This window comes from Argentina anserina, chromosome 4, assembly GCF_933775445.1.
Source record: "Argentina anserina chromosome 4, drPotAnse1.1, whole genome shotgun sequence".
NCBI classification, from domain to species: domain Eukaryota; kingdom Viridiplantae; phylum Streptophyta; class Magnoliopsida; order Rosales; family Rosaceae; genus Argentina; species Argentina anserina.
Window position 1 is genome coordinate 12,118,497 of NC_065875.1, and position 26,798 is coordinate 12,145,294.

The following is a 26,798-nucleotide window of genomic DNA, read 5'->3' on the forward strand; positions in this document are numbered from 1 at the left end:
GTTTGGAGTTAATTTGTGATTTAAGTTTGCCCCAAATTTAGAAACATATTTCACCATTGTGCAAAAAAGCGAGCATATAACACAATTCTACAAAATAACTAGAAGTGCATATCAAATTTGGTTAAGCCAACATTTACTATCATAAAATTCTGTCACATCTACACAAATATAGAAATCAAATTACTATTCTTTTTCCTTAAAAAAAATGAAAGAAAAAGAAATAAAAGTAGTCTATGTCTCTATGATGTGTGTTCATGGAGGGGGGGGGGCAAGCTAGGAAAGGGAAACTGGCTCAAACACAAAACCTTTGGCTTTGAGATCTTGCTCAAGAGGTGAATTATAATAAAACACAAAGACCGACCGTTTCTAAGTTTTAACTTTCTCCTCTCCCTTGGAAGCGCCTATAAACCAATCCCCACCTCCAATTCCAATTCCCCTCTCTCTCTCTCTGAATTGCGGTGACCCCTTTTCTCTCTCCTTTCTCAAGGGGGTCGTCGAGTCTCCTCTCTTCCTCAGCCCCAACAAAAAAAAGAAAAGAAAAACCCCAAAATATATAGAAAAGTTAATTCCCGATCGATCAGAATGTCGGAGATGGCGAACACCGACCCCGAGGGCATCGACGGCGTCCGGATGACGTGGAACGTCTGGCCCCGCACCAAAGTCGAAGCCAGCAAGTGCGTGATCCCACTCGCCGCCTGCATCTCCCCGATCCGCTTCCACACCGACATCCCCACTCTCCCCTACGCGCCTCTCCGCTGCAAGACCTGCTCCGCCGTCCTCAACCCTTTCTCCCGCGTCGACTTCACCGCCAGGATCTGGATCTGCCCCTTCTGCTACCAGCGCAACCACTTCCCTCCCCACTACTCCGCCATCTCCGAGACTCATCTCCCCGGCGAGCTCTACCCTCAGTACACCACCATCCAGTACTCTCTCCCCGCCCCCGACGCCTCCCTCCCCCTGCCGCCGCCGGTCTTCGTCTTCGTCCTCGACACGTGTATGATCGAGGAGGAGATGGGGTACGTCAAATCGGCGCTCAAACAGGCGATCGGGCTGCTGCCGGAGAATGCTCTCGTCGGATTCATCTCCTTCGGGACTCAGGTGCAGGTGCATGAGCTCGGCTTCAACGAATTGAGCAAGGTCTATGTGTTTAGAGGGAGCAAGGAGATTTCCAAAGATCAGGTGCTCGATCAATTGGGCCTCGGCACCTCCGGCCGCAGGTCCGGCCCTGTTGGTGGTGGTGCAGGGTACCATAACCACCCTAAGGGGGTTCCCAACGGGTTTCCTAACTCGGGAGTCACCAGATTTCTCCTGCCGGCTTCGGAATGCGAGTGCACGCTTGATAATGTGAGCCTGTTTGAGTTTTTTCGGGTGGAATTTGTATGGATGGTTGTCTAATTTGTGGTGTGGTGTAATGTAATGTGTGTTGTGGATTCTTTTCAGTTGTTGGATGAATTGCAAAGTGATCAGTGGCCTGTGCCGCCCGGGAATAGGTCGTCCAGGTGCACTGGGGTGGCGGTGAGTATTGCAGCCGGCTTGCTTGGGGCTTGTGTGGCTGGAACTGGGGCGCGGATTGTGGCCTTGGTTGGTGGTCCATGCACTGAAGGGCCGGGCGCGGTAATCTGAATATTTTGAAATTTTGTAGAGTACATTACAGATTGTATGTATATTCTTTACCATGTTGATTTCTTAAGCTTAGAGATCCCATTCTCGTGGTTTATTGAGATTTGGAATCTAGAGTATGGTCATAGGGCTGAGTAGTATGAAGATCTTTTTAATTGAAACTGAGGAATGCACAAGATAAAATATTTCTCAATTCAATTTGTTAGATACACTTCACATCTAGCACTTCAGAACCCAACTTGTGACAAACAAATGGGCCTTAATCACGGGGTATTTTTATAGTGTGGTCACTATTGAATTTGTGTAGATATTCAAAATGACAATGCCTAAGGTCTATACCTTATTGTGTTCCTTACATCTGTCGTACACAAGTGGTACTTTTCTTGGACATCTTATCTCTTCGATACTCTAGTTCAGTTGTTAAGAAGCCATAGTCAATCATATTGATCCACACCTTATTGATCTTTCCCCTGCCTTGTGTTTTACTCTGCAACCTCCAACAATTGATAGTACCATTTGATAAGTGTCTTCACTTTACCTACTAAGTCTCTTTAGTTTTTAACTGTTTTTGGACTTCGAGTGTCTTTTATTAAAGCATTCAATATCTAATTCTTTGATTTATTCACGTGAAATTACAAAAACTTGTCCCGTCTGGTTGTAGTTGCTACTCCACTCCACAAAGTAAGTTATTTGCTTTCTTCAGCTTTTGTGCGTCTATATGTCTGGCTGGTCTCAATTTTGGTATGAATATTTGACTACACTTCGCTTGGTATCATTATCTCATAATTGATTGGTGGAATTGTCTTGCCCTGATTCTGGTAGATAAATATATTAAAGTTTGTTGATATTATGCAGATTGTTTCAAAAGATCTGTCTGAACCAGTGCGTTCTCATAAAGATCTGGATAAGGATGCGGCCCCATACTTTAAGAAAGCAATCAAGTTTTATGATAGTCTTGCGAAGCAGCTGGTTAGCCAGGGTCATGTCTTAGACCTATTTGCATCTGCACTTGATCAGGTTTGTGTTGGCTGGTTTTTTGATCCAGTTATTACTTCTGTGTTATCTAGATTCACATGCAGACTGGAGTATGATTTTCGTGTATGGTGAACTCTTAATTATTTAACATGTTCATACTACTGTAACCAAATTCATCACGCTATTACAGTGTTTTTTCTTTATAGTTTATTGTTGGAATCAGACCAGAAATATGTGGTGTTTGACAGTTGTATGTGCGGTTAAAATGTAATTGTGGGAATTGAGTAATGAAGACTCTTCCTTTTATAGAAGTGTAGATTCAGCTAATGGGCTATTGTGTTTCAAACACCCTATTTCCAATTCTTTTTGCACTGGCAATTACTTATTAAGTTAACACAAAAGTGATGCAGCTGTAATTTTTTTTTAAAAAGCACAAGATTAATTAGCTGTCAGCCTTCCCTTTATTGTTGTATCATTTTTTATTTATTTGGCTTCTTTAACAGTGAAAATGCGTATGTTTTTTTTTTGTTTTTTGTTTTTACTTAGTATGAACTTCTTGAGGTCACTATGTCAAGCCTGGACATATGTTTTGGGTTGTGCTTTTCAGCTGTTTACAGTTGTCCTGGCTTAGAAATATTCCTGTTTTCATTCTCTATTATTTTTTTAGACACGGATTTTACTTGACAATGCATTGACTCAAGGGAACTGTAATGTACAGGTTGGAGTTGCAGAAATGAAAGTTGCAATTGAGAAAACAGGGGGCCTTGTTGTTTTGGCGGAAAGTTTTGGCCATTCTGTATTCAAAGATTCTTTCAGGCGTGTCTTTGAACAAGGGGAGCAATCTATTGGCCTTTGTTTTAAGTGAGTTTGGCGTCTTAAATACTCCAGGTTTCTCTGTTCATATGTTGAGTTGTTTAATGGATAATAGAATGTAACATCATAGGTATGAGAATGATGCTGCATACCTGAAGTTATGCTCTTTGATTTTGAACGCTTGTAGACCTTGCTTGCTTAACCATAAACTAGCTTCTTGATCCGTACTCTGTGTGCCATCTGGTTATGATTCCTTTTATGATATATTAAATATGAAACGGATGTAACAAAATGAGAGGTAAACTCTATTTAGAAAAAAATATAGATATTTCATTTTTTTAGTTTTTGTTGTCAATTGCATTAATCCCTGTGTTATCCTCTTCTATTAAAACGTAAACGAAGTTCATGTAACAAAGTTCAAAAATAACCACAGTAAGTTGGAGTTTGTATAACATAAAAGATACAGGTCCGTCACTTGGTGTTGGGGGAAATAATATTGGCTGAAAAAAGTCTGTTTCTGTGAAGTACTGATGGGTGCATTTTCTTGTCAGCACTGATATCGGAATTCAATAGATCAGTGAAGTCTGTTTTGCTGTCGGGTCTGATATATCACGGGCAATTGTGGTTTTCGCACTTGTGATCGTAGTTTGGGATTATTTACCTGCATGTACACATGAAATCAATCTCCATACCCCCTATCTTTTCTTAATGTACACATGAAATCAATCTCCATACCCCCTATTTTTTCTTATTCATCGTTTGGTTGATTTTGTTATATATTTGTGTTTGAAATCTGTCGCATGAAATTTGATGCTAATACTGAAATTCTTTATTTCAGTGGCACCCTTGAGATCAACTGTTCAAAGGACATCAAAATTCAGGGGGTCATCGGACCTTGCACATCATTGGAGAAGGTGAACAATTTGATCACTTAGAACGTGCTATTTGGGCATATGCTGTATTATTTATGTTTTTAAAAATGAGGAGATGGGCTTTTGTTTGTGGAATTGACTGTCACTTTCCTGGCAGAAAGGACCTGCTGTTGCCGATACTTCTATAGGGGAAGGGAATACAACAGCATGGAAAATGTGTAGCCTTGACAGGAGTACATGCTTGACAGTTTTCTTTGACCTATCATCAAGTGATCAGTCAAATACGCCAGGAACAGTAAATCCACAATTGTATCTGCAGTTCCTTACAAGGTGTGTCAGAAGATTACGAGAATAAAGTATTTTGTTAATGTTTAGTGTCTTCTTCTGCTGAGTTCATTTTCTTGCTCGTGTTATTGTAGTTTTCAAAATCCTCAAGGTCAAATGATGCTTCGAGTAACAACAATTACTAGACGATGGATAGATAGTTCTGTTAGCGCAGAGGTTTGTTCATTATCTCTTACCATTTTGTACATTTCATCATCAAGGTATGGTGAAGCTTGGATTTTAAGTCACCTTGGGATTTCCTTGTTGACATTGCATGATTGTTTTCTGATATGTATCTACATAAGTCAACAGATACACTTCTAAACAGGTCATGTCCTTTGAGTTTCTCGTTTTATGTAATTTGTTGTCTTAAGCCTTGTGTATAGTTGTTAGTAAAGAATACAATTAAAAGGAACATGTGTAATTTGAGGTAACAAGCCAATTTCACATGTTCCTTTTAATTGTATTCTTTACTAACAACTATACACAAGGCTTAAGACAACAAATTACATAAAACGAGAAACTCAAATAGATGACCTGTTTAGAATTGTATCTGTTTTGTTGTTGTTATAAGCGCCTTTAGATCTTAATAGTTATTTGCGATATAAGCAAAGAAGAGTAAACAGAAACACACCAAAGTTATAGTGGTTCAGCTGAAGCCTACCTCCACTGTGATCTCTCTTGAGAGATTTACTAGTACTGAAGAATTTAGGTACAAGTACTTATTGCAGACCTTAACCCCTCCCTGTCTAGCTCCTATCTCTCTATCACCCTTAGCTTTCTCTTTAGGATTTCTGTCTCTCTCTCTAAAAACCTCCCTGCAGCCCTATTTATATCAATAGGGGCTGCTTAATACAATATGGACTAGGATTACTAAACCTAACACAAATCCTAATAGAATATTGGAAGATATACTCTCCTAAAACATATAGAAAAGCTGTGCTAACTTATTTCCTTTCTAAACCTGGATTTGATTACTGAATCCTAACTCCAACATGCATCAACGAGCCAAAAAACACAACATTTGTGTGGTGTGATTTCTCTTTTATTTCTCACTCTCCAAATGGACTAAGGCAAAAATCATTCCGGTCTCTCTTTTCTTGAGATGGTTAACACTGGTTTTTATTTATTTTTTTCCTTTCAGGAATTGGTTCAAGGATTTGACCAAGAGACTGCTGCTGTTGTAATGGCAAGAAAAACTTCTTTGAAAATGGAGGCAGAGGTATTTTCCATTTAACTCCGTAAGCCAACAATGGAGCTTAGAGTTTATAATAATGAAAGATACACTTAGATTATGTCATTACACTTATTTGAGTAATTTCTTAAGGCAATGACTCTTTAGAAAGTTCTAAATTGTTATTGAGTATAAATTTCATTACTGATTTAAATTGTTATATTCTTAAAAAGTTCTACTTTTAGAAGTTTGATCGGTTCCGTTGTACTAATTTCTATTAAGGCATGTTATATGGTATTTCCCGTGTGAATATTCAGAACAGCTATCTTTGTAATTTTTTGGTTCTTCAACGAGTATTATGCTTGGTTTTCTATAATATTGGCAACACAAAATTCTCAAATTTGCTTGTTTCATCCAGGAGTCATTTGATGCCACGCGATGGCTGGATCGGGGACTTATTCGTCTCTGTTCCAAATTTGGTGACTATCGGAAAGATGATCCAGCATCCTTTACTTTAAATCCATGTTTTTCATTATTCCCTCAATTTATGTTCAATCTCCGCCGCTCGCAATTTGTACAGGTACCGTGATTCCCCCCCCCCCCCCATTTGTTTTGACGTGATTGTTTGTGTGCACAATGTATTAATCTTCACCTTATTTGAATCCAAAATGAGAAATTTGCAGGTTTTCAACAACAGTCCAGATGAAACTGCCTATTTTCGCATGCTGTTGAATCGGGAGAATATAACCAATGCTGCCCTCATGATCCAACCATCATTAATAGCTTACTCATTTAATTCTCTACCTCAGCCAGCATTGTTGGATGTTGCTTCCATTGCAGCTGACAAAATTCTGTTGTTGGATTCATATTTTAGTATAGTCATTTTCCATGGAATGACAATAGCACAGTGGCGTAACATGGGGTACCAGAATCAGCAAGAACATCAGGTACGCTTGCCCTGCTGTTATTGTTCCCAGAGTGATGCCATGCCTGTGTTGCTATCGTTTAAACTAAATATTGGGCTTATGTATCCCTGTCTCAGCCATTTGCACAATTATTGCAAGCCCCTCATGATGATACACAAATGATCATCCGTGAACGTTTCCCTGTTCCTAGGTTGGTGGTTTGCGATCAGCATGGTTCCCAGGTTGGTTACTTTCTTTCAGTTCTGCTTGCATCTTCCTAGCTGAAACTCAACTAGTGTCTTCTTTTTTCCTGAAATTTGTTGATCACCACTCTTAATTATTTGTCTGTTCGGTTGCATTAATATTAACTTGGATCCATTTGTAATGAGCTTATCTAATGAGGACCTTACAGTAATGAACAAGCAAGGTCTTTTAAAATGAAATGGTTGTTTGAGCTTAGTTGATTTTTAATTCTTAACACTCAAATCTCTTCTGACTGTTCATTAGAAATTCCTTGGTTTAATACATAATTGTAGATATTAGTCATGGACTGTATTTTGTCTCATATCCTATTTTATGCTCTGTAGGCGAGGTTCTTATTAGCAAAGTTGAATCCTTCGGCAACGTACAACAATGCACATGAGATGGCCGCTGGATCAGATGTTATCTTCACAGATGATGTCAGTCTTCAGGTCTTTTTCGAGCATCTTCAGAGGCTAGCAGTGCAATCTTAGGAGCTGGATATAGTTTCAAATTCTACGGCTATACTAGATTTTGGTGTGGGGAAATGCAGTTGGTTTAAAATTTTTTATCCCCTCTCATCCTCCTGTTTCGATCAAATAGTTGTCCTTTCCCATGTATCCACAAAAGGTCAAACCCCCCACATTCTTTTAATAAGAAAATGCTCACAAAATTCTTTGGGGGGGTGCAGTCTTTGAGTGAACAAAAATACAAAAATGAACAGATCGATATGTGGAAAGAAAGGTATGATGAGAACTGTATTTTATAGAGGCTAAACTGTCAGCAGTGTAGCTAGTGGAGAGGATATTTTGTGAGATTTATTTTTACCTTTCCTTTTGTATCAACCAGGTCAGAACTCGGGAAGAATTGTCGTGTCTGAATTTTAAGTTATACTCGCGAATTTGTGGTGCTAGGTTGTATTTACTTTAAATTACTTAAGGCCAAAAGAAATGTCTGGAACCATCCAGGTTGAAATTGAGGGTCGCCAATGTTATTGCATTGCATAACCGCTGTTGAATGATTTTACTATATGTGCTGCACTTGATTTTAAAGGCAAATTTTCCATTCATTCCCTTTGGATCATTCATTTACTTGTTTACATTTGGCGCCTATTTATATTTTGTCATTGTGTTTTGCCGTTGTGATCTACTGCCCTTTTTTTCTGAATTTCAAGAATCTACCAGCTATTTCCTGCCCTATTTATATGGTGCCAGTATGCATATCAAGTGTCCTCACCCCAAATTTCCAAATGTTATGTGAGGATTTGTAGTTGTTTTAGCCTTTTCTTTCAAAACGAGAACCACTATATGTGGACAACGGTGTAAGTGAGATGATTCAGATCGCTACAATTTTTTTTCTCCGTCCTTTTTCATCGGCATTGTTAAAATTCAGGTCTCGAGTTTTGAGTAGATGTACACATCTGTAATTTTAAGGAAAAGTTCTCCGGCAATCATCCCAAATAAAATATGTACAGAATAGAAAGAAAAGACATATTTGGCTAGAAAGTGATGATGAGACGATAACAGTTCACACAAGATAAATATGTACACATCTGTAATTTTGAAAACCACCACTGTTAAGCAGAATGGAATCGGTGATGAAAGATGATAACAGTTCACACAAGATAAATCTCTAAATCATCTGACAATCTAAAACTGCAAATACAATTTGTGTGGGTTTGCTGTTCCCGGTGCATTACGATAATTCACTCGTTGATGCCTAGAACGAGGTTTATCATCCGCGTGACATTCAAACTCTCCAGAAAATATACCTAAAAATTTAAAGCTCGAATTAGAATATGCTCAGGACATAGAATAAAAGAAATCGAGACTTTATTATTAACTGCCAACGATTACATCGATCGATCAGAGGTTTGTGACCAAGAATCAAATCCAAAATAACGACCATATGTCATCTGCTAAAACTAACACATAAGCCTGGGACCTAAAAGCCTTCACAAATATATTATTGTATGACAAATGCATAAACCAAATGCTATAGATCATCTTCTTCAACGTTGCTTGGTGAACCTCATCTGGCACCTGCATGACAATGCATAAACCAAATGCTCATAAGATTAGCATAACTCTTCTCCATGAGCTGCTCTCTTTTATTATAATGTGCCTTAAGTTGGCCCATACGGGCGTTGGTGGCTCCTCTTCCTACGCTGGCCGTGATTGGCTTGTGGTGCAGCGTTCCGCTGCTTGCGCTTTCTTTTCGATACGCTACTGTAATTCGCATCATGAACCTTCTGAGTTCCAACCGGTCTTGTATTATGATTAGTCACCAGTAGGTTATGCTTCTCTGCACGTAGCATGAAGTTCATAAGTTGCTGAAACTGCGTGATCAGTTGACTATCGTATGCAAATCTATACTGCATCGACAACACAATTGCAGCATTGGGGAAGGTTGAAAGGGTTTTCTCAATTAAGTCCCCTTCGGTGAGCTCTACTCCAAAGCAATGTAGCATCGATCTGATGCAAAGTGCCACTGAATTATATTCAGCAACAGTCTTGAAGTCCAGGAAGCGTAAGTCACTCCACTTCGCCTTCAAGTCGAAGAGCAAGGCATCTTTAATCTTGCCAAAACGTGCTTCAAGAGAAAGCCACAACTCTCTAGGGTTTTCGATTGACATATAATCCCATAGGAGTGAAGCATCCATATGTCTCCTCATCAACACGAGTGCTCGAGCCTTCTCGGCGGTAGTTGGTTGAACCTCAAGTGTTTCATTGTATTCTCGAATTGTTGCCAGAATCCCAAGTGCAGTCAGATAAAGCTCGATGTCACTCATCCATCGATGATATTCTAAACCGTTGGAGTCTACTTTAGATGGGTGATACTCAAACGCATCAGAACGCAGTTTAGCAAATTCCACTTGCATGTTGAATGATCTAAGAAACAAAGAAGATGAATTAGTTTCGCGGTTCCGAAGAATTTCTCGACAAACTAATAATTCGTAGAGGAAATTGATTTGGCCAAAACCGAGAGACCGATCTCTATTTTTTTTAATTTTTTTTATGCTTACGTCTGAGGGACTAATGCTAGCGGCTGGCTGATGTGCTGATTTTTCTAGGGTTTTGCTACATACTGATCAAATTAAAGGTAGAGCTTCGTATTTATAATACTAGCAGTTAACACACTCAAAGGGTGTAAATAACAAAAGTGGGCAGTTAAAACATGGAGAAAAGACAGAAAATCGTTTTCAGTAAGAAATATGAAAAAACTGTTAAACGTTTTTTCTATCTCTTCTAATTTACAATTATATCCCTCTGAAATAATTCAATTATAAATATATTACAATGTTTGAGGGCTAAAATAGTAAAAAAAAATCAGTTATGGTGAGCAAGCTCTCTTTGCTTTATTATAGTATAGATAATATAATAGTTTTTTTTGAATTAATTTAGTATAAAATAATGGCCCCATTATAATATCCATATTTCAGTTATCATAGGAGATTTTTTTTTTGGAGAGGGATCATAGGAGAATTTTACAATTATAGAATCTGCATCCTTAATTTAGTCCTGGTCTGACTATACTAGAATGCAAATGGAAAATTATTTATTCTACTTAGTAATTGGATAAAACTAAGGACGTATATATGATGAGTTACCATATATGATGAGGTGAATCTTACATATATAATCATGCAACTATTTGTCTAGCCATTTTTAAATTGAGAGCTTATATTCATACATCTTAAAACGACACTTAGACCTCCCTGCTCAACATACATTCAATTCACTTTTACAAATTAATAGCTAAAATGCTATATACACCTACTCGATTTTCTAGAATTGCCCATATATAGTTTAATATTTTGTTTTTTTTAAGATTTTCATACCTCAAAATTCAATCGTTAAATGTTTTTTAATTTTTGAATTTCAAGATTATAGAACCAAATCAACGAAACAACTATAATAATACGCATATAAATTCATATATAAAAATGAATTATAAAATTTTCTTTGATCAAACTTTAAAGATAGTGGGAATTGAGTTAGGTTATGCAAGTATGATTATTCATAGTTTGTCAGAGTAATTTAAATGGTCGGTTATCATTAATTAGATGATGTTTGAAAGAGCATATGATTTTCTTATGCTTCAATTTTCATTATCTTGATTTAATAACTTCCTTTTTTTATTGAACCATTTTAGTAGGACAAAAAAATCTTAACTGAATTGCCATATTTTGCATAAATAAATATTTAATGCTATTTAAACCACAGAGTGTGGTGTAGTGGTTTCTGACCGCGATAACTCTTTGACCAGGACTTAAATGTGGCATTGGTCAGGAGTTCGATCGTTGGCAGAAGCATTACACACTCCAGTGTGTCTGATGGGCCTATTGTAGCGAAAAGCTCGGCCGTGTTAGGCCACTGGAAGCATTACTGTGGCCAGGGCGCTCAGGTTGTAAAGGTCTGGGCCGGAACCATTTCACATGGGCCCCATCAGGGATTGGTCCCATGTCGGAGGAATACCTTCGGTTTCACAACCGCATCTGCTCGCGCTCGTAAGAGCCATATGAGACTAGGGGCCCCCATATCAATGGGGGTATGGCTCTTTGCCGTGAAATCAAAAAAAAAAATTAATGCTATTTTTATTTGTTAATGTTATGTGTCTTTATTAGAAATTTTGTGTTAGTTGACAAAGTCAACGACAACTTGAAAAATGAGAGGTCTACATTATTTTTGGAGGTATGTATAGCTCCCTTTTGAATTGACACCAATAACTTGATACATATTTGCATTAAAGAGAGTAAATGCAACGTACTATCACTCAACAAATGAGTTGTAGAACAGTGTCTGAAGATTAGTTGAGGTGATGAAATTATATATCGTCTAGGCATATGAATTTTGTCCCACATTCTATATTTTACACATAATTACATTTACACAAATTTCTCAATGCTTCGTGAGTCTGAGGATCATGAGCTTTGTATGAGTGGAAGAATTGCATATGGGATGAATAAGGTTCAAGTACGTTGGCTTTAGTAATTGCCAACAAAGAAAATTGAATTGCTAAGGTCTTGAGTCACTATTTCATGTTTGTAGGATTTGCAGAAGGCTAGGGGAAGCATTACTTTCAGCGTTTCACCCTACCAAAACTCAATACGACCCTCATTTCAGATATATTCCTCATCCTGCACGTAAACTCCTGGCAGTGCAAGTGGAAATTCCATCGTTCAAATTATCAGGGATACTTGAGATCTCAAACGAGGGCTGAGCTCATTACTAGGAAAGAAGGAAGTTGGTTCGGCCTCAATCTGAAAGATGGCTCTAATAGCAGTTCATAGGTTGCCAAAACTAATTGATATAGAATTTCATGGAAAATATGAAATATCTGTTGCATTCAACACTAAACGTCCAGTTCACTTCTGACGAAACGGGAGGTTTGGATCTGGGGTGTGGAGAAAGAATTGAGGCTCATCGAATAGTACAACATATAAAGGGAAGAAAGATTATTAACTTGCTGGTGCGCCTCTGTGCGTCGCCACCACTGATCCCACCAAGTGCAGATTCAACTAAAATGAAGCTGAACTAACACAATGATCTTAGTTTCCATCCTGTACTGTTAAAGTTCTAAAGAAAAGCTCTAATTCTTCTAACAATCTCTTATTTTCGACATGTGATCCTCCAGAATTCTTTTCTAGAGACGACTCTGATGACATCAAATGGATGAGATACTCACAGACTTCTCCCAAATCATCCAGGTCAATTATCACCTCTCTATGCTCTTGCGCACCATCGTCCTTAGTGCTGTCAGTATACTTTGTTTTCTGCACACCTGCATTATGCATATAAATTCATCATTTCTCTTGTTTACCACACTGCCTGGCATCATTCAACTAAAAAATCTTCATACAGGTTTACAATAATGAACCATTCACCCACTATTCATAAAAAAACTAACTGGACCAAATGACTCATTGTTCTCTGTGCACTGTAAAATGATAATGATAATGATTACGATAATAGTAAGGTCACACTCCCTTATTTTCTTCGAGATTCTTAGAATCTGACAAAATTGAATTTCTTTGTATTTGAATTTTATCAGAGCATTTTGTCATGAGATCTAAAAATTTGAAGCTTTCATGTGCATCCAGTCCACGTGTATATTTCCTTCTTCAACTACAGGTCTATTTCAATTACTCAGGAAAGACTGATGTCAAAATTCACTCCCTAAATCACCGGAAGTAAATAATTTTCATTCAGCTAGTGATGTAGACAGATTTCAAATACCGCCATCACAGAACTGAGGTACTTTTTGTCACATAACAACTCCTCCCCTGTTCTATTCCTCTGCTCAGATATTCTGGTAAACAACTCCAACAGGCAGTATGAAGCAGCAAGTTTGACCACAGGAGATCCAAAATGCACCACAGGAGATCCAAAATGCATTAGTCTGCATAGGTCATGGCAGTATATGCCAATAAAGGAAAATGACTGCATCCTAACTGAGGGATCTAAGAAAACTTTCCAGTCCACAATATCTGGTAGAACAATGTGCAAACTGAAACAAAATAAGATAGAAAACGTAAGTTGCTCTTTAAAAAAAAAAGTTCAAAAACAATGTGCAACTGAAATAAATAACATAACATTCTCAATAAAAAAGAAGAAGAAAGAAATAACATAAAAACGAAGGGTGGTCTTTAAAAGAGCAATGTGAAACTAGAAGAAAGAACCAAAATACACTAGAGAACGACTGACCTTCTTATAGTGAAGTAATTAAGAAGAAGCAGAAATATCAAAATCTCTCCCATGCTTGTTCCTTCATCATGGTCAACCAATGCTGGCCCCTTAAGACATGCTGCATGAACTACACTATTGATTATAGAAATTATAGAAATACTGAAAATGATACTTTTTGAAGCTTCCGAAAGCACTGCATTAGCAGAATGGCGCAAAATCAAGCACAGTATGCCAATTACTAAGAGAATTCGTGATTCCACATGTCTGCAGCTTTTGTGGTGATACCGTTTATCCACTACAAAAGAAAGTAAATTATCTTATTAAATTCCAGTTCACCAAACAAACTAAAATCAGAAAAAGTTAACTTAGTCACCTTCACAATCACTGCTTGCCAACTTTCATCATCAGAAAGAGTATCATGTTGCACTGAGCATAGAATTTTAAAAATAAGAACTAAGAATGCTGTGTATATCTGTGGGGACTGTGTATAGCAGGGGTCACAATAAAGAATCCGAGCTGCATTTCCAATACCAAGACGGCATAACTGGTCTGAAACTGTTGGATATATGTTGACAATAGTGACATGAGATTGACTACAGAAACTATCTCTTGCTCTTGACCTTCTGTTAACTATGTTCTTCTACTGTTAACTCTGCAATTGCATTAACATTAAATACATGACTAATCTTTCCGTGGGAAGTGATGTCAGCACCATTTGATGTATTCCTTCTGCAAAATTTCAGAAGCTGATAAAGACAAGGAGATTATCAGTCTCTCTTGTGGAAAGAACCATTTCAATGATATTGGATGAATTCTCGCAGAAGACAAATCCCACTCATTTTGATTTACTATTTGAAACACTAGAAATGTATATTACCTTAATAATTCTATACACATAATTGTCATATATATAATCTAATAAGAGTGCAGTTTAACCACAAATCACTCCTTGAATCACGCCCGTGATTCACTCTGTCATTCACGCTAACACTCCCCCTCAAGTTGGCGCATACACATCAACCATGCCTAACTTGCTAAATGAGTCATAAAAGACATTCTTAGACACTCATTTCGTAAGCATATAGGCAAGTTGCTTTTCTGTAGGAATAAAAGGAAAACTAATGATCTTCGCGTCTAGCTTCTCCTTTATAAAGTGACGATTAACCTCCACATGTTTTGTACGATCATGTTGCACAAGATTCAATGAAATATCAATAGCTGCCTTTTGTCACAGTACAACTGCATAACACACTTAGGCTTAATACCCAAATCTTGTAACAAATTTCAAAGCCATAACAATTCACACTCCCTGAGCCATACCTCTGTATTCTGCTTCAGCATTACATCGAGCTATTACTTTTTGTTTCTTACTCTTTCATGTAACAAAATTACCCCCAACAAAGGTAAAATACCCTGATGTGGATCTCTGATCTGTAATATTTCCAGCCCAGTCTGCATCTGTGAAGCCACAAACCTCAAAGATATTATTGTGATTAGAGAACATTACTGCTCTCCCTGAAGCTGACATCAAGTACCTCAAAATCCTTACAACAGCATCCACGTGGTCCACACTGAGATTATGCATGAACTGACTCACTACACTTACTGCATACGCAACATCTGGTTTGGTATGTGATAAATAAATCAGGCGTCCAACTAGCCTCTGATAACGAGATTTTTCAGTAGGCACTCAATCTGAATATTCCGCTAACCGATGGTTCTGCTCAATAAAAGTATCAATGGGAGTGCAATCCAACATACATGTCTCTATTAGTAGATCAAGGATGTACTTCCTCTGACATAGATAGATACCATCACTTCCCCGAGCTACCTCAATGTCTAAGAAGTAATTGAGTGTACCTAGGTCCTTCATCTCAAACTCTGTGGCTAGCTGTTTCTGTAATCTATCCACCTCAACAGTATCATTCCCAGTAACTAGCATATCATCAACATATATAATTAGGGCTGTTATCTTCCCTTGTTGATGTCTGAGAAATAATGTGTGGTTTGAATTACTCTGTATGTAACCAATTTTTCTCATGAATTGTGACAATCTTCCAAACCAAGCACGAGATGATTGTTTAAGACCATACAAAGACTTTCTCAATCTGCATACAAAGTTACTTGGAGAAGCGGCCACATATCCGGGCGGAAGATCTATGTACACTTCCTCTATAAGTTCTCCATGGAGAAATGCATTCTTAACATCAAACTGTCTAAGTGGCCAGTTTAAACTAGCACCACAAGAGAGCAATACCCGAATAGTGTTTATCTTTGCAACAAGTGCAAATGTCTCATCATAGTCTATGACATATGTCTGGGTGAACCCCTTTGCTACTAGGCGTGCTTTATACCGGCTCACTGACCCATCTGGATTATGCTTCACTGTAAACACCCAAGGACATCCCACCGTCTTCTTGCCATGTGGTGGAGATACAAACTCTCAAGTACTTTTTTTTGTAATGTTTCAATCTCTTCCTCCATTTTAGATCTCCAAATGCATCCTGCACTTTATTAGGTACTGATACAGTAGATATTTGATTTACAAATGATTCATATGACTTAGACAATCTTTTAGTAGACATAACATTTACCATAGGATACTTAGCTTTAGTATGAATGGTAGGTTCATTTTTTTTATTGGCTGACCCCGAGTAAACCTATTTGGCAAGACATATTGTCTACTATTAGCCTCACTAGTATTATCCCCAATAGAATGACTAACCTCAGATAAGTGATCTCCCGTACCAGGATAGCATTGGGAAGAGCATTGGTCAGGTGTAGAAACAGTAGTACGGAAGACATGAGGGGCAGTTGTGTTGTCATCTTCTGGTACCTGAATCTCTGGAGTGACTACACCGGAATCATCCGGTGGTGCCTGTGTAGCTGACACATTGGTAATCTCAATTGAACCTGTCACCATATCTACTGGCTTACTTGTCTCTCCCTCTCCATGATGCAACTCTTCAAAATATGAATTCTCTCCCTGAAAAGCAGTATCGGAAGAGGGAAAATAGCTCATGTCCTCAAACAAAGTAACATCCATAGTGACATAGTACTTCTTGGTAGGTGGATGATAGCACCAGTACCCTTTCTTATGTCATTCATACCCAACAAACACAAATTTAACTGCCCAGGCATCCAACTTAGACCTCTGGTGTTTTGGAAGATGGACAAAATCAACACAACTGAAAACACGGGCATGCAGATTATGAAAAGAGGGTAATGAGACATGAGATGTAAGCACCTCATATGGAACTTTTCCTTGAAGGACACGAGAGGGAAGACAATTAATGAGGTGGGCGGAAGTTATGACAGCATCACCCCAAATGTACTTAGGCATATAGGCACTAAAAAGGATACACCGAGTCATATCAAGTAAATGTCGATTTTTCCTTTCAAAAACTTCATTCTGCTCAGGTGTGTAAGGACACATTGTTTGATGAACAATTCCGTGTGTGTTAAAGAAGTCTTGAAAGACATGATTCACATATTCCCCCTATTATCAGAACGAATAACTCTAATTGTGGCATTATATTGTGTTTGGACAGTGGTATAGAAGGCTTGAAAAATCGAAAAAACTTTATCTTTAGTTTTGAGGAGAACAATCCATGAAAAACGTGTGCAATCATCAATAAATGACACATAATACCGCATTCCTGACACAATAGACTCTTTGAAGGGTCCCCAAACATCAGAATTAATTAATTCAAAAAGAAGAATACATTTATTAGAAGTACTAGGGGGATACGTATATCGATGACTCTTATCAAAAACACATGTCTCACAACGTAAAAGCGACTCATCCACACTAATAAACAAAGTAGGCATAGATTTTTTCATAACACTAAAAGATAGATGCCATAAGCGACGATGCCATGACTAAACTTCACTTAGCTTGTCAGAAGTGGAGATTAAAGTGGTCTGAGACTGTGCCCCTGGTTTCTCCCTCGCATATGTCTGATCTAGATGAAACAACCGACCCATCAGATACCCCCGACCAATTAACTCCCCGGTGAGAAAATCCTGAAATATCACATACATAGGAAAAAATGTCACAGAACACTTAGCGTCAGTGTTCAATTGTGGGACAGATATCAAATGATGAGATAAAACAGGTACATATAGCACATTGTGAAGCTCTATTATGGGAGTAATACGAACTGACCATTTCCGTAATAAAGGAAAGGCATCACCATTAGCATTAGTAACATAGGGTACTGGTGGAGGAGACAATACGGTAAAATAAGATTTGTCATACGTCATATGATCAGACGCATCAGAATCAATAATCCATGTATCAAAACCAAAAAAGTTAGAAATATTTAAAGCCATACCAATTTTGCCACGACCAGCTATGGATGCGGTAGGTATTGCTCCTCCTGCTGTATGATGATCATGTCCAACCACACCATAGATATCTGGTTCCTGAACGGAATGAATAGTTGCTTTCGCCTTTGGACAATAATTAGGACTCTTAGGCCGAAGGTGTGGATACAGCTTCCAACAGGTCGCACGAGCATGGTTAGTATCATGACAATAAGAGCAAGGAGAGCAGGGCTGATTCCCGAAGCTTGGTGGTGGTCATTGCTGATGAAGTGGAGCTGAAGTGGTCTGTTGAAAGGGTGGTGCTGGAGATCTAGCACGAACAGTAAGGCTAGAAACTTCAATTTGTGTCTGATGAAGACTCTGCTGTTGAGATTCATCCTGACGAATATATGTGAAAGCTGTAATTAGGCTAGGGGGTTCGGTCTTTCTGAGCAATTCCCCTTTCGCACTATTATGCTTTGCATCAAGACCTTTTAGGAAATGGTGAACTCGCCGCCGTTGACCTCCTCCTCGTCCCAAGCTTTGAATTTCGAGTCACTAATCTCCACATTCGACCCGACTCGAACCTGATTCGACCTGACCTGCCCCGGCCCAGATTTGATAGTCTTGGTTGTCAACGCAGGTTCACCGACAGTGCACGTGCACCCAAGACAGGTTCATATCAGTTTTTTAGTGTTTCCGATGTATAATTCCTGATTTTTAATTTGCTTTTCAATGGGTTCTGGAGACAAAGCTGAGAGTTCTCAGATCAATGATGTTCCGAAATTTGAAGTATCTGTCAAGAGTTCTAACAGTGGTTCTTTTGAGGGAACCAAACTCAATGAGACCAATTTCCGTAAATAGAAGAGAATTATAATGTTAGCGTGAATGACGGAGTGAATCACGAGCGTGATTCAAGGAGTGATTTGTGGTTAAAGTGTACTTTTGTTAGAGTATATATAGGACAATTCTGTGTATAGAGTTATTATGATAATATACATTTCTAGTTGGTATTAGAGCAAATTTTTTCGTGCTCTGTTTTTTCTGAGTTTTTTCTGTTTTTCTTCGGAGCTGTGCGAGCCCAGCCGATGAAGTCCGACCCGTCCAGCATTTGGTGCGAGCCCGGCCGACGAGCTCACTGTCACCACCAGCTCGGAGCTCAGCCCTTCCTCACCAGCCCGGCCGACGAGCTCGCTGGGAATCCGGAACCGCCTCATACCCGGGTCTTCTTCCACGGTGCAGGGTCCTCTCGGCGGTGTAGCGACTCCACAACGAGCTCCTCTCTGACGAGCTCCTCCTCGTCGTCCTTGTTCTGAAGACCGGTCTTGAGAGGGACTGCGACAAACTCCGACGAACAGGATTCTTTCAGCTTTTGGACTATAGAAGATTTGGTGGCTAACCTTAGCAAGACCCCTATAAAGGCCATAGAGATACAACAGCATCATCACCGTGAACGAATTAGTGGCTCCACTTTGGAGATGACTATTGTTGACCAAAATATATTGCTCCAGAGAAGCTAAAACCAACTTATCATCTGCAAGTCTGGGCAAGAAAATATATAAGATGAAAAGATAAAAAACGTCATTATTGTCATATGTACCGATAAACAATTAAAAGAGTGAGTTACCTTTCATCATGTAAAGAACTGATGTATAGGAGCAACAAAATGGCAGATTGACGAGAAGATAATTCAGAATCACGCGAGTTCCTTTGACCAAGTAGAAAAGACAAATCAATGGGATTAGATGGCAGATATGAAGTAGCATCCCTAATGGGTTGCCCAGTATCAGTTCCCAAAAGCACATCCACCAGTGAACTGAGCATCAGATACACCCTCCACTTCATCTTCTCTGTAGGGAATAAGCCTAAAAATCCAAATGACAAAGTGAACCAAGTGCTTGAAATTAGTGTCACTGCAAATTCTCTGGCTTGGTTATCAGCATCCTGAAGTAGTATTAAATGAAAAATTTCCAGTACTCCAAGGACAGTTTCCTCTTCCATTTCATTGAAGGTGGTTATGAGCCAAGGCAACAAATGTTTTGTACACAAACTCAAACTGAAATTTTGTAATTCTATTTTAGAGTGAGTAGAGTTGTCTTCACAACTACACAAGTACGCCTCTTTAAGTAGGAACAGTGAATGCAGAAGTTGACCGGGATGTTTGTTGGATATACTCAGACAAGCTACGACAGCATACTCCAATGCTTCTTTAATTGATGTTACTAGATTCACACTCACATGAAAAGATGGAGTTCTTATGATAGCTACAAGGACTGAACAGGTCATTGTAAATGTCTCCTGAGGCATGCCCATATCCCCATCGGTATGTTGTTTAAGCATCTTTGTTAAAACAGGAACTAGTTCCTCTACATGATAGGAGGATAGCATTCCAGGGCAATTAGAAACGCAATTCAAAATGAGCTTCAGTGTTTGATTCTGAACCGGATGCAGAGGAACTTCAGCTAGTGTAGTACTGGAACCAGAGTTGCAAACCCAACAACAAGCCTCTGTTTTTGATAAAATATCAAGTACCTGAAGGCAAGTACCTGAAGGCAAGATTTGACCGCCGGATCCTTGCATTCTGTTTATCAACAAAGATTATTAGCTGAACCTCATAAGAACTTGACTTTTCTATTATTTATTCAACAGGTGCACAGACATGGGATCTTGGGATGAGGCAGGGATTTTTAAGGTTGTTGTAAGATTGATAAATTCGTAGTCACAGTTAAGCTTTTCAAGAATACATTCAGCAAACAATTTAAAAGATTTAGCTATCTAGACATGCTGCAAAAATTTCAGAAATTGAGTAATCATTTTGATTAATGATTGTGGTTGACCTCTTATTTTGAAGTTCGAATCAATAATTTATTGTTTTTTATAGTTGCCTATCCTCAAAAGCTACTCTAGCAGCTCAACAGATATAATGCAAAGGATAACTCTTATTATTTATCATTACAATTTTCAAGATATTTAACTAACCTGACAACCTCAGTATTTCAAACACATAATCTGCAATGCTTTCTTCAACCAGTACTTGGATTTCTCTGCACGTAGTGCCTTCACAGGACATATAGTGAAAGAGCAAATCTAATGTGCTGATCTGGACTTGGGTATCTGTTGAAAGAAGTGGGCCTTTGATGGCCTCGGTGAATAATATGGGCATATCCTTTCCATCTTCTGTAGCTTCTCCATAGCTATCTCCTTCAGATGAACTCATGCTGTTTTTTGCAACATGCCAACACATTTATGTGTGAATAACAAATGCATAATTAAAAAAAAAACAAACAAACAAACAGAAAGTTTGGGGCATGAATATAATTTGAATAAGCCAACTTTTGAGAGACATACAAAAGTATAAAAGAGGTCAAAAACAAACCTATACAATTCAAGCGGACATTATCACTTTGAGTCTTTATGAGGGCCTCCAGAGACAGACGCACTAGCTTGGGGCAAAAGAAAAGAAAAAGATCATATCTATCAGCATCCTCTGATGCATAGTGGAGAGCAGATACTTTGTACAGAACAAACAGTATTTCTCCCCGAATCTCTTCACTGTATCAAATGAACAGAGAGTAGTGTTGAATTATGGTTAGTAACAGCATAAAAAAAAAAGGAAGGAAAATTTGGATTTCCTAGTGTCGTTCGGTAGTTACCTTGGTAGTTGAAGACCTTCAACAAGATTATTAATGAGGCCATTTTTGTCTCTAATGTGAGCGAAAGGATTACTCTGCTGACAGTTCAGGAGAACTCCTAAGCAGTGAAGCTGCATTTGAAGGGAATAACCAGATCGTAATGAATTCGGTGCGATGTTACTACAATCATAATAGGTAAAATAAAAACCAAATCACAATGATGAAGAGTTTCCAAGAGATAGTTCCATGCAAAACCTCAATGTCATATATGCTAATGCGTACATAAACCAGACCATCCTCCACGCGAACATTGACATATAATGCTCACTGTAACAACCCGACTAAAGCAGTCAATGCAATTATGTGCAGTATAATCCTCTCTATAGTTTCATTTCAATTCAAGCCCACTGAGAATTTGCACTAATGTAACAAATTCATATTCAAGAGAACTGCACGAAGCAATTATACACCGAGTCTTCAAAGCAATCAGAATTTAATTAAGGCATTAGCAAAACTCGAAAAACTCGAAAGCAATTTCGGCAATCAGATACAAACGGAGACCGGATCGGAAATCCATACCGTGTAAACCTGACGGCGACTCCAAGCCAAGGCGCCGGAGGAGAGCCGGTCGGAGAGGCGAGCGACGAAGTCACCGGCAAGCGAGGGATCGGCGGAATCGCAAAGCGCAGAGACGAGATCGACGACTTGTCGTGCGATGGGGTCGTCGTCGAAGGAGGCTAGGGTTTGGACGAGGGGGGAGACGAGGAGGCGGGAGTGGAAGGTGAGGAGGGAGCGGAGGAAGGGAGGGTCGGAGAGGGCCTGGGAGAGCTGGGAGAGAGCGTAGGACACGTGGACGGTGGGAGATTGGAGAGGCAGATGGAGCCGCCTTGGTTGGTTTGGAGGACGAGGGAGGAGCGGTGGCCCTGGGAGCATGTCGTCGGCGGCGAGATGGAATTGTCGGCGGAGTGTTCGTCGTAGTGGTGGAGGTTGTGGGAGTGAGAATCGTCGAAGTACATGGTGTCCGATCGGAGGCGGAGGGAGCGAGGGAGTGGGCTGTGAACTTTTGGCGCCACAAAATTGGGGGTTTTGGTTTTAAGATGAAATGTAATAATGTCTACTGAGGATAGAAATGACATTTCCTCGGTCTCAGCATTTGATTTTTCATTACTTTAATTTCACACATAATTTGATTATAAATTTTCACCAAAGAAAACTTAAAATTTACTAGCTTTTCTGCTCGCATGCGCACTGTAAGAAACATATACAAACTTGGTTTGAACCCCTGGACCTGAAATTAAAAAAATTATGGATTTGATTGTAGAATCCAATTCGCAATTGCCCTCTTGGTTTCAACGATGACATGCTTTCTATGGAAAATCGAATGGGAAGTTCCACTCACGGTTGTAATAAAGACAATTATAATTGAATGGGGGTATGTAGCCTTGATTCCCTACGAGCACAACTCATTGTGAGGCAATGCCACTGCTCTCCCACGTCTAATTATTTTCTTCTAATTTTAATTTTTTCTCATATTTGTTTTTCAAGCAATGAGTATTTTAAAGAATTTCATTTATTGGTGAACCTTTTGGACATCGGGGTAAGCTGTTATTAGATCAATTTTGGACATATCACATATTATATGATTATCATGTTTAATGTTATAATCTATTTCTACATAGAAACAAAGATAGTATCAAATCTAGTTCCTAATGAATTCGTGTATTATATCATTATGGTAATGAATCATAACAAGTCTAGAAGTAAGACTACAAATCAGTATTGAATCAGGAATCTAAATAAGATGACTTGACTTACAAGATGTCCTTAATGGAAGGACTCTTAAGGGTTAAATGTTCTCTATATATAGATGGTAAACGTCCATGTTATCACTACGAGTTATTGCGTGAGTTTCTGTCTATTGAGAAAGCAGAGAGTAGTGACTAACAGAAGACCTTGCCTAGCACCTTGTGATTTCGGATTAAGGCACAATGGATCACGGTGTTGTCGTTCATGAAGATAATAAGTTAATTTCATTCACTAAAGTAACGATTAGTTGTTATGCATATGATTTTCGGTTTTGTACTCATATCATGTAATTTAATTTACATTTTGGACATCGGGGTAAGCCATTGAGTTAGTGGTGGATGTTGGCTACGGCTGTCCCAGCAGTTGCTGGGAGAAAAATTTAGGGGGCAAACCTAATATAAATATATGTTGGGCAAAAAATCAGATTTTTACAATCCTATTATCCAACTAATCCAAGTCCAACCCAATCAACCCTTAATTAATATAGTATTGCAGAATTAACTTATTAACCAAACGTGTGTTGACTGTGTTCCACTCTTAAGAGTTGAGAAGAGTCTGCTCCTCTTCTATAATCTCCTCCTCCTTGTTCTTGCTCAAGTCTTGCTGGACGAGATCATGGTTGAGACTCTCTTGGAATGGGAAGGAGAGCCAAGCATTGAAGTCTTCCATTGGAAGCAGATTGTGGGGGAGAGAAGGGCTACAAGGAAGTTTATTAGGTTAGCTAGATATTAGGAACTTGGGTTGTTCCCCAACTCAGAAAGTGTAAGAGGTTCGTCCTTTATTAACTATGTTGAGTTTGAATATTCCTTGTTTATTGGTGATGGCCAATGATGTCCCATAGAAATTAATTAAACTAATCCATTGAGATATTTTTATCTACTTCAAGCCTAAACAAATTTGGAGATTGTGCAAGTATAGATAGGATATGTCAAAGCCATCTATCGCTACCATTAGAGCTACCAATTCTCGAGGGAGTAGGTATATGTTCCTTGACACTAAAGCTACGAAATTCATAGTACATTGGATAGCCTATATAGTTCATCTCCGATTCATTAACTGATCAAACAAAGGAAACAAAAGGGTAGTTTTAGCAAATATGGAGATGAAGTTGATCAAGCCCTAAAAAATTTCATCTTGTCACAATATAGTAGGCATCTTGCTTAGGGTTCATCAAACTAGTTGGATTCCACCTCAAATGGAACATGATGAGAGCCATTTTTTTCAAACTTCTTGCTACATCTATGAGAATTATAAGCATTGAAAATGAATACGTAGATGGTATTGACTCAGAGGCAGTGATTGATCATTTTGAGTCTATTGGAGATCGTAGAACGCAATTTAGATAAGAGTATTTTATGTAACAGTTTTTAATGATTCTTATTTATTGACAATTTTTATATCTCTTTCGAGTTATTGAAGAATCATATGTAAAAATTATTTTTTTACCTTCTTAGGAGTTTTCATTATAGTTGATAATTTTTTTTCCGCTCACCTAACTTTCGGACCTTAGATCTGCCACTGTGTTGAGTACCATTTTACCTAATGATATGTTATCTTGGGCCATTAAGCATTCACCTGGGCCATTAAGCATTCACCCTCGACAACTTCTATCACCATTCCAAACTGGTAGTCAATGATCGTTGTGAAAACTTGTTCTTTCCTGACAGGAATAGTAGTGTTTCTTGGGATCATAACAGTTGTATTCCATGTATAACGCCACATACCAAGGGAAAGTGGAGTTACACCAAGAGTAAATTCTAAACTTTCTCAACACCACCGCTCAAAATTGCTGCTTGAACTTCATCTAAATTGATGCTTTTGCATAGCTCCTTACCATTAAAAAAATTTCTGCAGTAGTTGTATCTTGAGAATTCTAGTAGACCCACCGATGAACAATATAAATGGTGGGTATATATAATAATTTCTCCGTCATTGAAATACAACCATTTTTTACTACAGATCCAAGATAGGCCTCTACTATTTCACGCATCTTACGGAGAACCATTGATGATATCTGCTCCGGAGCTAATTGCTATGTCTCATTCTAACATTTTACCATAATCTTCGGTTTGGTATTATCTTCAGAAATCACCCCGAAAGGACACAACTTCATATCACTTCTAACACATGGATCATTGAATCTCCTACCGATCAAGCGCTTTACATCAAAAACAATATTTATGGGGTTCGTGGCGACCTGGTTCTTGGCAGCATCACCTATCAAACACCGAGTGTTGGTGAAAGCAACGTAAGACGGAGTTGTTCTGTTGCCTTGGTCATTGGAAATTATCTCGACCTGATCCTGATTCCAAGAGAAATTTTTAGGTGCGACTAACGCACGACGTACGTGGCTTGTGCGACCACCCAATAAGAACATGCCACGTGACAATCTTAAAATACCACCTTAAAAAGAAAAACAGTGTCCAAGAAGAGTCGAGGCCTAGTGACCTTAGATGGCCCAGACAGCTGAAACTAAAGGCATTTGAAAACACAACAATGCATTCTGCAAAAATCTACATGCTACAATTAACAAGTAGAAGAACCCTTTTTGCTTTTCTGTTGAAGGCATCAGAGACTAATTTTCATTCTGAGGCAATGTTTTGTATGGCAGAAGAACAAGTGCATAACTATTTACTGAAAAGAAAACAGGGGGTAGTTTAAATTCATTTTTTAGTTTGTCACCATATTTTTCAATGTTACTACCTAAGTCATTACTTTCATTCCATTTTAGCGTACATGTTTTTTAGAAAGCTGCAAACCATCATGGACATAGAAGCAAGACTTATATCAGCCCAACCCACTGGTCATATGGCACATACCTGTTCAATCTTCCAAAAAAATTTCTTAACCATTCTTACTTAGGGAAGGGCAATAGTCTATATAGCAAAGGATGGTCAACTTTCCAAAATGCTTTTATGATTTTATCTGTATAAAATCTCCTAACTAATAGAACAATGTATAGCTAGGCAGCAGGCACTGATGTTGATTCCATGCTACAACAACTGCACAAATATAAACGAGCGGAAAAAAGGTAATCCCATCCTAGTACTAAATTCGTTGATCACTTTATAAGTTTATTGAGTACAACATTGTAGTCCCTCAGTCCTCCTCTTGCAAACAGAACAAATATGTTATTAAGTACCCAGAACCTTCTCTTTTTATAATGACCAAATGCATATCTATATAAATAACATAACCTTTCCAAAAAAAAAATACAGAAATCCAACATTATACACACACACACAAACTTTCTGCTGTATCCTAATTTTGTGTGTGTGTGTGTGTGTGAAATATCAAGTTTATTTAACATGGTTTTGAATTGCTGTATTCATAAACTTTCTGCTGTATCCTAATTTTTTTCTACGCCACAACAAACCAATTCAATAATTCTATCAAAATTTAGTTCAAATATTTGATAAATCAAACATAAACTATTGCAA

At 38.5% G+C, this 26,798-nt stretch overlaps 3 protein-coding genes across 3 annotated transcripts; 1 reads left to right on the forward strand and 2 right to left on the reverse strand.

The window, feature by feature from the left end:
- Window positions 1–397: 397 nt before the first annotated feature.
- On the forward strand, window positions 398–7,836 carry LOC126790482 (protein transport protein SEC23-like). The gene is made up of 12 exons (XM_050516728.1): window positions 398–1,344; window positions 1,441–1,614; window positions 2,476–2,637; window positions 3,314–3,456; window positions 4,247–4,322; window positions 4,438–4,610; window positions 4,700–4,781; window positions 5,749–5,826; window positions 6,197–6,358; window positions 6,462–6,725; window positions 6,821–6,925; window positions 7,271–7,836. Exons 1-12 carry the CDS (start codon window positions 583–585, stop codon window positions 7,415–7,417), a joined length of 2,328 nt encoding a protein of 775 aa, XP_050372685.1. The 5' UTR covers window positions 398–582; the 3' UTR covers window positions 7,418–7,836.
- A 1,212-nt stretch (window positions 7,837–9,048) lies between these two features.
- On the reverse strand, window positions 9,049–9,804 carry LOC126792190 (uncharacterized). The gene has a single exon (XM_050518663.1). It carries the CDS (start codon window positions 9,802–9,804, stop codon window positions 9,049–9,051), a length of 756 nt encoding a protein of 251 aa, XP_050374620.1.
- Window positions 9,805–12,442: 2,638 nt separating this feature from the next.
- Window positions 12,443–22,568, reverse strand: LOC126792191 (protein PUTATIVE RECOMBINATION INITIATION DEFECT 1). Its single transcript, XM_050518664.1, is given in 18 exon segments — window positions 12,443–12,695; window positions 12,698–12,754; window positions 12,839–12,863; window positions 13,163–13,433; window positions 13,631–13,859; window positions 13,862–13,907; window positions 13,986–14,194; window positions 14,197–14,241; window positions 14,244–14,364; window positions 14,366–14,472; window positions 19,263–19,462; window positions 19,548–20,385; window positions 20,388–20,501; window positions 20,900–21,148; window positions 21,270–21,472; window positions 21,574–21,683; window positions 22,132–22,421; window positions 22,424–22,568. Coding segments are annotated over 18 exon segments (3,480 nt in total). The 3' UTR covers window positions 12,443–12,474.
- Window positions 22,569–26,798: the final 4,230 nt, after the last annotated feature.

Bases quoted from the DNA above. Each gene is read 5' to 3' on its own strand.
- LOC126792190 (XM_050518663.1), bottom strand. From the start codon at position 9,804: ATGCAAGTGGAATTTGCTAAACTGCGTTCTGATGCGTTTGAGTATCAC.
- LOC126790482 (XM_050516728.1), top strand. From the start codon at position 583: ATGTCGGAGATGGCGAACACCGACCCCGAGGGCATCGACGGCGTCCGG. The intron at 1,615-2,475 runs GTAATCTGAATA...GATATTATGCAG, and splicing joins GCACTGAAGGGCCGGGCGCG to ATTGTTTCAAAAGATCTGTC. The intron at 3,457-4,246 runs GTGAGTTTGGCG...TCTTTATTTCAG, and splicing joins TCTATTGGCCTTTGTTTTAA to TGGCACCCTTGAGATCAACT.